The 13,748-nt window shown below is 33.2% G+C and overlaps 1 protein-coding gene across 1 annotated transcript; it reads right to left on the bottom strand.

Moving 5' to 3' along the window:
• Nucleotides 1-389: 389 nt before the first annotated feature.
• On the bottom strand, nucleotides 390-11,047 carry LOTGIDRAFT_104146 (hypothetical protein; the record flags this gene model as incomplete). Its single annotated transcript, XM_009053391.1, has 4 exons — nucleotides 390-638; nucleotides 3,726-3,898; nucleotides 10,367-10,499; nucleotides 10,892-11,047. Coding segments are annotated over 4 exons (711 nt in total), but the record flags the coding sequence as incomplete, so codon positions are not given.
• Nucleotides 11,048-13,748: the final 2,701 nt, after the last annotated feature.

The raw sequence follows: 13,748 nt of genomic DNA, 5'->3' as shown, positions 1-13,748 counted from the left end.
TTAAAGTCTATTCAACATGTCAAAATGGCAGACTGTCAACTTGAAATTCCTTTTAGGATCAGCAACCATGTCAATATGTCAATGGTGGACGCTAGGTGGCGGGGAATAGAGATACAGACGATAAAAATTCTTTAGTTTCGTACAAAATGGCATTTAGTTTCCCATCTAATGTAAAATAATTCCTTTCTTCGGTTGTCGTAAATATATAATTATTGTATTATATAATATCTTCAAATATTTCACGAATTAAATAGCAATGCGCAAAAATCCTCAGGGGTTGGTAAACTGACTCGTGAAATGCCCCATGGAGCCCTGACAATACAACTTATGTTTCAGAGGGCAAAATTCACATGTATAAAATCAAATTCTTGTATGAAAAGTAATTGTTTTTAAGTTAATGAAGAAAATAAGATTGAAGGCAGTAACGAAAAATAATGAGAAAAAAAGCGCAAATCGATCAATCGATAATCCTGGTAGGAACAGTTCCACTTACCATTAAAAGGACAGCCCAACAGTCCAACTCTCATGCTAATTCTTCCCTTCCATTCTATTGGGTGAAATCTAATAAATCTTGCTACGAAAGGAGAATTCAAGAAATGCGTTCTAACAGAATTCTTATCGTTGTTTCCACCAAATAGCTAAGAAAAACAGAACTAGATTAGTAAAAACATCATTAGCTATGAGTGCGCTGCGAAACTGCACGATGCAAGGATGCAAGGTAACTACGTTCAGGTGAGGTGCGCTATTTTTCGGTACTACCCATGCCAAAACGAGTTACTTTCATGCCCGATATACACTGAAAGTGACGTGCGTGCTGGTATGGGATTGGTCGGTGAAGGTCACGTGCGCTAGTGGTGGTGCTGGAGTGTGGGTTTGGAGTCTGTTAAAAGAGGTCTGACACCATGCAAAGACAGAGAGACTGGAGATTAGAGACAAAGGTCGGAAAGAGGGAATTCCAGAAGGATATATATGAAGTGCAGTCATGCGTAAGGAATAAATATATAAGGGAGATAATAACATCATGCGAAGGAATAAGCATGCGTGGTCAGTGAGAGGAAGTGCTTTCAGAATTCAAACATGCGCACACAATATATTATTCAAGGGAGGTAATTACAAGGGTTCACAAGAACATTAACATTATCAAAGCATAGAAAAGAAATCATTCTGTCATTCATTTCTTAATAAGTTACTTGTTCAAAGCCTTTACTTTGTACAAAGCTTTTTATATCATAGAAAATATAGTAGGCAATACAAGCTGGAAACATGCGAAGACTGTTTCAAGACAAAAATACGAAACACCAAATAATACAACGACTCTCTTTTTTTGGTCTGATTCACGATTCTTAATCTAATTTGTGTGTGTGTAAAGTTTTGGTTCATGAATCAACAATTAGTACATTTTGTTGAAAGAATTATTTCAAAAATTGTGTTTTTCCACCAAGGGTAAACAGTTTGAAAAAGATACTCTTTATTTTATTTTCTGTCGATTATTTGGAGTTTCGTATTTTGTTTCCATTGCCCTTAGAAAAATTCATCATCAAAAGAAATTAAAATTGATGGCATTCCCGCACCTTTCTAATCCAATGAAAAATCTTTCTTAGAAAATAATGAAGCCACACAGAAACGTGAATGACGATGAGAATGGAGGTGCTGGTGATGACGATAATGGTGATGGTATTGATGATGATGATAGTGATGGAGTGCATGATGTAGATATGATGGACGGTTATCATGGTCGATACTCTTTTTTTGATAAGGTGCGGAAATGCCACCTAGAAAAAAAGAAGTGTCACGTGACAGGATAGCGCGCCACCTGTTAGTGAGCTTACCAGACCGTCTTCGGAGTATTTATCAGGTATTAGATTTGAGGAAGTTGTATTAATCGATGGACTCCATAGCCACTGACTCTAAAATGGAAGACATTTATATTATACGATCTTCTACTGGACATCCGCGTCATTTCCTCTAAGCCTAGGTCACGATAAAGGGAAACAACTTTTACCGCATACATTAGAAGGAAACAGAAATTTCTCCAGTTGATTTGATTTTTTATCCCGTTCACAATCAGAAACCGAACCGATAAATGAACTCTGATTTTAATGAAATCTAAACATCTATATAAAAATGTTATCACCTAATCCAGTTTCTATATGCGTAGCAAATGCCTACGTACTTATAAATCTATCCTTACTACAAAAATGGGGATAATTTAACAAATATATTTTTTTTTACAAAAAGGCGTTAATAAGAGGAACATTATAAAGATTTTGTTTGTTACATAAATACAGTCGAGAAAAAATATTAATTTCGTATTTAATAAAAACACAAAAGAAGTAATGAAATCTTAACCTGGCACAATTGTAAATCAAATTCTGGTTCACAAAGAAAATCTAACAGTTTTGACTAAAAAAAGCACCAATGCCCAAAAAGCTTCAGACATAGCCTATAATAAGATATATGTCGAATTCTATAAGAATTTTTGAAAGATTGAAAAAAAGATAAAACGTGTAGAAAAGAGTTACATCGAAAATCGAGAATGTTTCATATTAACTAAAGAAACAGAGACTAAAAAGAGACAGAGTGCCGTTAAAACAGAGTTATTATCGGTTACAAGTTTTGAATCGCAGCCGGCACGCAGGGTCGTTGCAAATTTCGCAATTTTGAATTTGAAGCAGCATATCAAAAACGCTGGTTATTGCGAATTGATAGCGACATGGCGACATAGCGTACTTAACGTAAAGAAATATTGCGCTTATTACCCTGCAATAAAAAAACATATGTTAATATACAATATTCAAAACATATTCACAAATCTAGTTTGCATGTTTGACCTCCTCTTTTATGTAAGTAGCAAATTGCAAAAACTGGCAATGATTTTCTGCTAGTTCGTATTTGTTTCAGATGGAAACTGGGACTGAAGTCATGGACTTCAATCTTGGATATTAAATAATGTTTTATAATAGATATTATATTTCATTAGGTTTTCGAGTGTATAACATTATAGAAATATGACAACTATTTCTTACTATACCAATAACAATATCAATATATAGATATGGTAATCTCTTGTATTCAATATGACAAAAAGTCAAAATCAACCACAATAGGTTTTATGTTTATTACAATACCTCAAAATATACCGCGAATATTTTTAGCGACCCATATACAAAATCATTTCACAGATGAATTCGGACTATAATCAATTTGTCAATATTGGCTCAACTTGTACAATTAAAACTTATCGCAATTGCTTTAATAAGCTTATTTGGTGGCCCGTGCTATTCTAGCAAAACGATCTTATGCTAACATCAATGGTCATTGTCCAGCTATTGGACCCTGGTCACGTTTCTTTACAAATTGCTCAATGAATAAAGAATAGAAGGGTCAAGTTTTTTTGACACGAAGTACTTCTAAATCGTGATCTAATGGTGTTAGTCTTCATAACCTGGGTGCTAAGTCTTTCACAGTCTGAAAATCCATCAAAGTATGGATTGTGAGACAAAACGGTACATTTTTGTCTGATTACATCACATGGAAAAGATCCCGTGAACAATAATGCCAATCAATACGTTCTATAGTTTACAGATTTCACTTTTCTCATCATATATAGCTGCCTTATGAGCACAAATCACAGCTCCAATATATCTGAAAAGAGCCTAATTGTTTGCCAGCTGGTCTCTGGAACATTTGTCCTTCTGGTTAAAAGATGACCAAAAAGACCTTACCTTGGGATCAAGATGGTGGGCGTCCTTATAGAAGTACCAGACTTGAGTATCATTACTGTAAGAGATCTTGAATCTTTCAACCCAATGATTTCTCTTGGTATCACCACGACCTTTAGATATAACACCAGTAATCAAGGTTGGTGGACCAACATCTATCTGCATCCACTGATTTTCTGAAATGATTCAAAATTCCAGATTAATGATAAGCTTTATTTCAGTATGAACTGGAATATGGTCGTTTGATTATAGGATTAGTTTTTGGACTGGACAATTGGGTATCCAGAATAACAATTGAATTGATTGCAAGTTGGACATCATATATTTCAAGGTGCCAGATCATATGGAATTACTGAAATGTTAAATGAAAAATAATAATCACCACGTTAGTGATCAGTGACGTAATGCTGTATCAGGCGTTAGAAGATCCGTATGATCGTAAAAGATCCGTATGATCGTACAATTTAGGGTCGTAAACGGCCAAATATTTATTGATATGGTTGTTGATGATCATCTGATTCAACAACACGTATGTTATGTCTGGAATGGTTCATATTTATTTACTGATATTGATGGTGTATCAGAAGGATTTTGCTTTAACTTTGACTTCAATTTAAGGTATGTGTATATACTATGAAGTAAATGTGGCCATAATGCACCGTTCTTTACAACTTATTGACTTATTCAATTAGTCCTTAGCAACTAGTACACTACAAGTAAGTATAAAAGACTAAAATACTATTACATACTTTGGGTACAATATTGGGTGTAGTAGTTCTTGCCACTAATTATACCTATGTCCTTCAAATAAGAGGTGTGGCTTATTGTCACTCATCAATTGATTGACTATATCAAATTACAACGTGCCGTCTTCAAGGCGTTCAATTAACAACAAAGTATTAGAAATATTCGGCCAGGTTCAATGAGGGACTTGGACTTTTGACTGTGAGCGCTCGGTGTGAATTTCTCTAGTTTGATCACACTCAATACAACTCTGCACGAATTACCGCTCATATTCGTCGTGGTGACTCTAACTTACGTCACCTCTCTCTCCAACCTCTTAACATTTGTATGAACATTTTGAAATTTTAAATACCCACTTCAACAATTATTTCTCAACAAAAATGTGCTATTATCATGACTGTTCAATTTTACAAGGGTACTTCTATATGCAATTCATATTTAGAGAATTGATTAGTATCTGCATCTACGCCAAAGACGCTGTGTGCTGCTGTAACTTTCAATACCTTTGAAGGTTAAGGCTCACATTTGCTCAACTGTCTGAAACACTGTAGTAGTGCATTTGAAAATATTTTTACTAGGTTTATCGGTGACCTTTCTGTCAAATTTTGGCAATAAAATATGCATAAATGAAAAAGTTATACATGCGACTGTAATAATTCAAGGCGTTTTCATTCATTTTTAGAAAACATGACATGTTTACGGTTGAAAAAATAAAATGCGCATAAACAATGTCAAAAAATTGGAAGGCGCTAAGGTGACATTCTTAGCCCATACCTTTACATTGTTTTTGACAATGACATTGAATATTTCTACCTTTGAAAATTATGAGTATGCTGTTGTACATCGTTTGCCGATTGAAGAAATATATAAATAAAGCAAAAAAAGGTTGTTTTGTAAAATCACCAGAAGGAATTTAATAGCTAGTGACAAGTCAACATGGTGAAAGATTTGATTGAAAAATACTATTCGGGTTTTGTATTCCCCTTATTTTCACATTATTGATTTGATTAAATAGATAATCTTTCTCATACATGTATCGATTAAATTTTAATACCGCTTTTACATAATATGTATGCAATGTGTATATTGCTGATTGTTGTTAAATTGTGCAAAAATATGAAAGGAATTTGACCAATCTATGGAACTTGTAATAACCCCTTTATGTATTATTGTTAAATTACTATAAAAGGCTCAAAAAATCACGATTTAGTAAGATGTGGCATAATGAGATTCAAAGAGAAACTGTTTTATGGTTGAAATATTTGACATTAATTTATAATAACAGCTCTCTATTATTCATTCACCAGGTAACTAACTTTCAAGATAAACACACAAGATAAGTTAAATGCCTCTATATGAAAAAGAGAGATGACATATTTCTTGCTCAGTTGGGTGGAACTATAAAGACGGTTACTAGACCATATTGGTTAGTGTTTTTTTTTCTTGTAACATATCCTTCGTAAGATCAAAAAACCTATCAACACATCTCAAAATTTAATCCAATTCTCACAGACTCCAGGAGGCTGATTTGTGATATGTGGTTATTTCCTCAGAAATGAGTAAGAAATGATTGCAAAAGATTTCCAAGCATTGAAAAGCCAAAATATAAGTTTCTCAATAAGAGCTTTTAAAAAGATAATGATTTGATATTTACATAAAAATTACAATATTTTCAGCAATAAACCCCAGATTAGTATGGCTATCGTTCAGTTAATATCAGGTAAAAATGTGAAAAAACGTAAGCGTTGCTTGATGCTGAATTGTTGTAATCGTGGAGCTCTAAACCTATCTACATGATTGCTCTTTTGAAAACATCTTTTGCCATCAACTCAATACTTGTGAGAACCGGGCAAACTTCCAAGCATCATCGATAGAAAATATCCAGCTTATCCGAGCAGTTAATAACTGATAAATTAATTGAATTTGTAATATCAGTACTTTAATACACACTTCAAAATATTAATCAACTTATAATAGGATATACATCTTTACAAAACTCATTCCTTCGGGCTATTCGTCAGGAAAATTGCCTATAATTCCCCTAGCTTTGTATTTGCCAAATATCAAAAGAAACGCATGTATGGAGGCCTTAATACATGTCGTTTTATTGTGTAGCAAGACCAATTATTGAATCAGTCGGCTTTTATAACCGACAAGCTAACAATATCTCACACTGTTAGAAGTAGAAATTATTTCATATTTTTTATGAAATTTTCTACATTTTTTCATAATTTTGTTTAACCTTGAGGATAGATGCTCATCTACCTAGAAAATTTGCGAGTCGAATAAAATAAATCAAAGTCGCAGAAAAAAATCTTAAGGACATGTCTTCTAACGTATCACGTTGATGGTGTAGGAATAGACCAAGGCGACGTCATTTGACCATATCTTTGCATCAAATATGCAATTGACATTGTAGATTTTTGCAGTTGAGACAGGCACTATTGTAATAGAATGTCGAAGCATCTCTGGTTGGATTTTCTTTAAAATTCTTTCTGAATAGTACCCTATTACCCCATTGGAAATCTACAAGCCACCCAGAAGCTTTGAATCAACCGAACAGTACTGAAAATGTGGTTTTCATCAAAATAACTCGTATATTTTCATTAATTCAATAAAAAGCATATTTGTAGGCCGATTGGTAGATTATTTATTAAATATTTTAGTATTTTGACTAAATACAATAGTTTCAAATTGTTAACATGTTCAAATGTCATGCATAATATGAAATATATAAGATGTTGAAGGTAGTGGTCCCATGTATATACACTTACGCTATGCAAATTCTTTGAAAGGTTTGAAACGAATTTTTGAAACCCCATGAAAATTAATAATTAGTTTTTAATTTGTCAGTTATACTTTTGCATTTAGATTTCTAAGTGTCAATTTGAATACTATAGCGGTTCGCCAACACTCAACACTATTAAATAAACTAGCGCATGTGCTAATATTTGATAACATGTGATAATGTATAATTTTAGAATTACTAACAGACAATTTCATTTGATATAAATACCAAAGTGGGGGCAACAAGCATTTTCCTCAAGGTTACTTGAAATGTGAACATATTCTCTTCATATGTGAGGCTTAAAAATGTTCACATTGTTAAAAGTTTTGTTACTAACTTTAAAGATATTGCTTAAGATGTATGCTTTTTACAGTTGTGTTCATCCAAATTGATGATTTCCGAAAAGTAAGCAATTGAACAACCTACTGGTTGAAAAAGAATTGTGAATTTTAACACAATACCACCGATACAATTAAGCTTGTCAAGTATGGTCATTGATGTACATTGCAGATATCATCATTGCAATTCTTCGTATTTACATCCGCAATTGTCGACCACATCAATTCATTACCACATGAAAAACTATGGTGATAATAATTAATCATCGCCATAACTTGGATTGAGTCAAGAAAATCTTTCGGATTATTGCCTATTAGCTGTTGCCAATTCAGCAATAAATGTACTCAATAACATTAAAATATATTAATGTAGATCTTAGCACGTTTCGTCTTATATTATACTTGAGGTAGAAATGAAGGTATAGAAACGGAAGTTTATAAACGATTTACCATGCGTGTATATCAACTTCACCACCTGTTTACATCCAGATTAATCTTTAAAATATGGTCATATTGATTCAGTACTAACAACTTATTGCCATTTGGTCGATTGCAAGATTTTGAAAATGATCTTGTGAATTGCTCCTTTTAAGTTATATGATAAACAAATGGATGACTTGAGCAGAATGTCAATAGGACAGTAATGGTTAATGGCAACTGAAAATGTATATGACTCTAAAATATCAAGACATCATAAATATCGTTAAGTAACAAAGCAAAATTAACGAAAATAAAAGTCCAAAATATGACGGAAGCCCACTATAAGTATGAACAAACATATGATCTAGATAATATGATCGTATCGTCTACATTAGAGCATCACCTATGCTTCTTTGTTTCGGTGTTACTGTAAATCACTAATACAATCACTAAATTACTATTTAGAAGAAGAAAGAACAATGACGAAAAAACAATAATCTAATCTTTGCGGAAAATTAAGAAACAAGTAAGAAGGTGTTAGATTCTCTGACAAAATGCCACAATTCATTACAATTCTGACATCCAACATTTGTTTAAAGCAACAGGAGAATATACACTGGCATTACTGATATAAAGTAGAAACCTGACTTAAAATATACCAATCACTTACACTTGTGTCAAATTTAATGAAATGGTGATAAGTGATTTCGCATACACTTTTTACTCCATTTTAGTTTGGAAAGCATTTCAACATTAAACTATAAATATCAAAGGGAACCTCACAGAGTTTCACAATGTGTGATTTTCAGAGCGCTAGTTCAAGAATGGGGAAACTCTTTTGGAAAACTTAAAATTATATACAGAAGACCAAAAAAAAAAACTAGTTAAGCAACAAGAAGGCATGCGGAAATGCAGAAGAAATTCAGAATAACTTCCACTTATGCCTTCCTTTGATGGCTTCAGAGGCAATCGCTATGTTATTCGTCATGACTGACTGAGTGAATAACGCCCTACAATACAACAAAAAAATTAGTTTCTACAAAAGCATATAAATATGCATAAATGACATGAAAAGATTATAAAAATGCATGTTATTGCAAATGTTTTCAGCCAGGAATGTCATTTTTGTTAAATCTGGGACGCGAATACTCAACCATAATAATGAATTCTTTTCAAAACTTTCTGAAATTAGACGCCCAGACAAAGGTAAGTACTTGAAAATTGTCTGTCATGTTTTTTAAGGATAATTTCGTATTAAAAATGATTTTAAATCAAGTTTTATCTTTAGATGTTCTCTGAAATGGAACCGCCATGTTTTTATGTGACATATTTTCAAAATGAGGATATCATATTTATGATAATATATATTCACTAAAGCATGTCTGATGGAGGAATTTTCAAATTTATTTTACATATTTCATTTATATTAGTTTAATATGTAGATTATATGTATGCTTAATTTCTTATATTTGCTTTAAATTTGGTAACATCCAAGGGAAAAAGATATGAGTAGAGTGTCATTGATTTCCATTAAATCTTGTCCAAAAACTCAAGGGTGAAACTCCCCAAGACAATCAAAGAATGGTAAGCGTATTTTTGACTTAGCATAACATCAAATTTCTTCATTCAAGCGTACATGGCTTTTTTAGCTTGGGTCCTCTCTGGGCGCAGGAGGAATAACGAAACCACTGTGTTACCTATATGAAAGTAGAGTAGAAGTCGCTGCAATAGCAGTAACTAGGTTGTGTTTTCAGAACGTGATCTACTTCAAAGTGCCATTTTTCAAATTGTATGCTAATTAGAAATAATAATGCAGTCAGTGTCTGTTTCTTATATATTTAAGTAGAATATTCAAAATGGCGACCAATTAATGTACCAGACGATGTCTGCATTTTCAATTCTGCTAAGAATATGTATTTTGGCGCCAGGTTAATTCTACACCAAGTGGGATACTGTCCTTACATCAAAAAGATTTTCGTACATTATGTAATTTACATTATTATTTATGATGAAAAATTGTATTTTTGGTATTTTTAACAATTAACTCAAATTACGAATAAAGATAAATTTTGAATAATTGCAGCTTCTAAGACATATTTTCAACGTCAATTGGTGCAAATGTATATTATTATGCTTCGCTTGTGTTATATTTTGATATGTGTGGTTAGTGGTTGTAAAATAAGCAAATGTCTGGTATTAATTACTGTTGATGATGCTAATCTGGTTACGCGATCTAGATACACGGTTGAAAATGAAACAAATCACTAAATGTTTTACAATTTCTTGATATGATTGTCTCTTTGCAAAATATTTGCATTTTAAATCCCGTGGCTAAATAATTTAAATACACATACCGTCTTGTTTCTTTGGACACCAGCCTTTAGTACTGAATATGTTACCATCATCTGGCTGACACGAACTCTTCTTTTTAAACTTCCTACTGGAGGAAGCTGTTATTTTACCATAGGGAGGTAATCCTACTGGTTCCTTACATACTAAAACAGAAAAGTCAGCATTTTAACCTACACATATGTCAGTGGCTGTATTAAAAATCACCAGAGGAGCTTGAAACAGGGAAACGGAAAAGACAGATCTAAAAATTGCTATCCAGATCATTGTCTGATATGTTGCCGTTTCATTTTGGCGATATTTGGTCATCGACAGCATAGGATAACTATTAATGGTCAAATGTCAAGCATAATTCAGACTGACTGATTTCTCCAAGATATGACGTATTCACAGACTCAAAGAAGCACTTTCGAATCCTTACTCAAGACATATACACCAAAAAGGATGGAAATGAAACCATGAAACATGGAATGATCCTTTTGGGTGGTTTAGACTGGTACTTTAGATTAATGTGATGGTACATTTAACACATTTATATACTTACATTGACAACCAAGAACCTCTACTCTCATGCTGGGATGTCTATGCCATTGTACTGTATGAAATTTAATATATCTGGCAATAATAGGAGTATCGAGGTAGGCATGGCGTACGGCATAGGAATCAGCATTTCCTTCAAACACCTGTAATTTAAAGATATGATAATAATGATTAGTGTTTGCTGATAAATAATAAATTTGTTTTTCCAATAGATCTACATACCAAAACCTTTCGTGTCATAAGAAAGGGGAAGAACTAATCAGTAACACTTTGGGCTTTCCTGAGAAAGGAGGGGATGACGGTGGAGAGGTAACGTCAAACCCCCCAGTATCTCTGGAACGAATTGAAACCGACATACCGATCATATGATATGAATATTAGTTAACTAATTATTCTCTTGAATGACGTTGTGTATATGAGCATATACCACTTCCGATTGAAGAGTAAAAAATCAACACTGTTTCAATATGTAAAGTGATATTTTACCACCCTCTCGCTTCCTACGAGTACATACTAAATAACCCTAGAATATCTCATTTTACTATTACATATTCTCATTTTCAAATATTTGAAATCCACAACATTGATTGAAACAAGAGTTCTCAAATCCTACGGATGTGTCATTTCAAATAAAAATGTACACAAAATTCTAAAGCCAACAAATCTTTTAAGAAAATATGTTAAAATATTTTGACATGTCTTAAGAAATAATTACGAAGGATTTGATAATTAGGTGGTGAACGCCCTCCATATTAAGCTGAATAAATAAAATACCACACTGAAAAACGCCGAGACTATCGCTTTCTATAGTACCAGTTTTAAATGTATTTTAAATTGAATGACAGGAGTAAAATTTGTTCTAAGAAGGTCATTAACGTACAAACTAACATGTCATAAAAGTTTTTGGATGTGTTGGATATTTTTAGAACAAAAACTTTCGTAAGACGTCTGGGTTAAAATTAAACGAGACAGTATCATCATTCTGTAGAGTCAGTGACGAAAGATGGAGGAACTAAATGTTTGGAAGATATTCATAGTTTATAAATAACGATGACATAATAGTACCCCTAAGGAATGATCGAATATCGAATATAAACATAACGTTCTCAGAAGACAATCCGTTTGGATGGCTGTTTAGACTTATCAACCATTGCCGAAATATGCTTGAATAGCCCATGGTGCAATTATATCTTGCAATTAACAGTAATAGCGAAGACTTATACCCAACAACCCAATCCCTTTTTTAACTGTATATATAATACCAAGTATACCAAGTGGTATTTATTTATATTTTATCTCGGGGTGGTATATAATAATAAATAAACAATGTTTAAAGCGACACCTGGTGGTTTGTTATGACACGTTAATACCTGGTATAATTATAACGAGATGTGTTCATTTAGAACATACAGAACATAATTAATATCAATATTATTTTTATTTATCTTTATTTCCTAACTCTTCCATAACTTAATCACAGACTACTATTGGTTTGATTTCTGGGATTAGAGAGAGATTGATTTCCGTTTCCGGTCATCTAAAAAAGTAATAGGCTGAGGCGTATCTAGGAAATGCCTGAGAAGGGAGACGAAAATGAGAGGTATCTCACTGAGACGGAACCCGAAGGCCAAAGCCCCTTGAGACCAGGGGTTTCGGAGGCTTCCAGAGAAAGAGACAAGATATATACTTGCACTCAAACTTTCAAGTAATCTCGTTATACATGGTTCACTTTCCATCATATTAAGTCAACTTTCATTTGAGTTCCTTATCCAAACTGCTATAGCACATTGCTCTTGTCAATCGTTAAGAACGACTTTTCTTTATCCACAGTTTTCAGGAAACATCAGGTGAGGGGGGTCGAGCAGGGGCCACAGGAGAGGGGGCGGGATTCATCAGGTTAGGGGGGTCGAGCAGGGGCCACGGCCACAGGATGGGGGGGGGGGGGAGTGTAGGCACAGGCCATTCTTTCACGCTCCCCCCAGCTAGAAACACCACTGGTTACCCACAATATAATCACTCAACTTACTTTTTATATTCTTACTAGTGTAATATTATTATTTTGTTTTATGTATTACTTCAGGTTCAATGTATATTTGTACTTAAAAGATTTATATCAATGATCAAACTATCAAATATACCATCCGTAGAATTTAACGTCATTTTCTGAATATTAATCAAAGTATAAAGTTTCACAACTCAAGGCATGGAACGGAAAATTGATTTCGTTTCGGTTTTTGATCAAGCAGGACAAATAAAAAGATTAATTGAAAATACTATCGTTACAGTATATGGGTAGAATATGGACATCGTATTTCAATAAGATATATTTTTATAAGATATCTAATATATAATCTGCGTTTATTATCTTTGCCCAACAATATGCGTTTCTGACGTCAGAAAACGAAGGAATATTAGCGTGGGTCACATGTCAAGAGCCTATTTTTAGGAGAGTGGAAAAATAAAAATCCAATATTAAAGAGATTAGAATCAAAGGTGTGGTCATAGATAAAAATAGAATCTTGAGCCGTATGCCCCCCCGTTTTCTTCCCACGAGATTTAGACAATAGGGTTATATTTTGATTAATAAAATCCCATAACAAGATTTGGATGACGAAAACATTAAGTTATTTTTAGAACATGATTATATTTACCCATTTCTGAATAAAGCCATAAACGGATTATGTTCATAACAAAACATAAAAACAGTGACCTTGGGATTTATTATCAAAATATTGGAAAAAATCATCATTATTATGAATTCGCTCGGGTTTGAGTTAACGTGGATGGACGTAAGCTCATTGCAATACTAATTTGAGTAATATGCGAAAATTAAAATATTAGCAAATG

The sequence above is a fragment of the Lottia gigantea genome, assembly GCF_000327385.1.
Source record: "Lottia gigantea unplaced genomic scaffold LOTGIsca_2, whole genome shotgun sequence".
Lineage (NCBI taxonomy): Eukaryota > Metazoa > Mollusca > Gastropoda > Lottiidae > Lottia > Lottia gigantea.
Note: the sequence above shows the minus strand (reverse complement) of the source record. Positions and strands in the feature narration are given on the sequence as shown.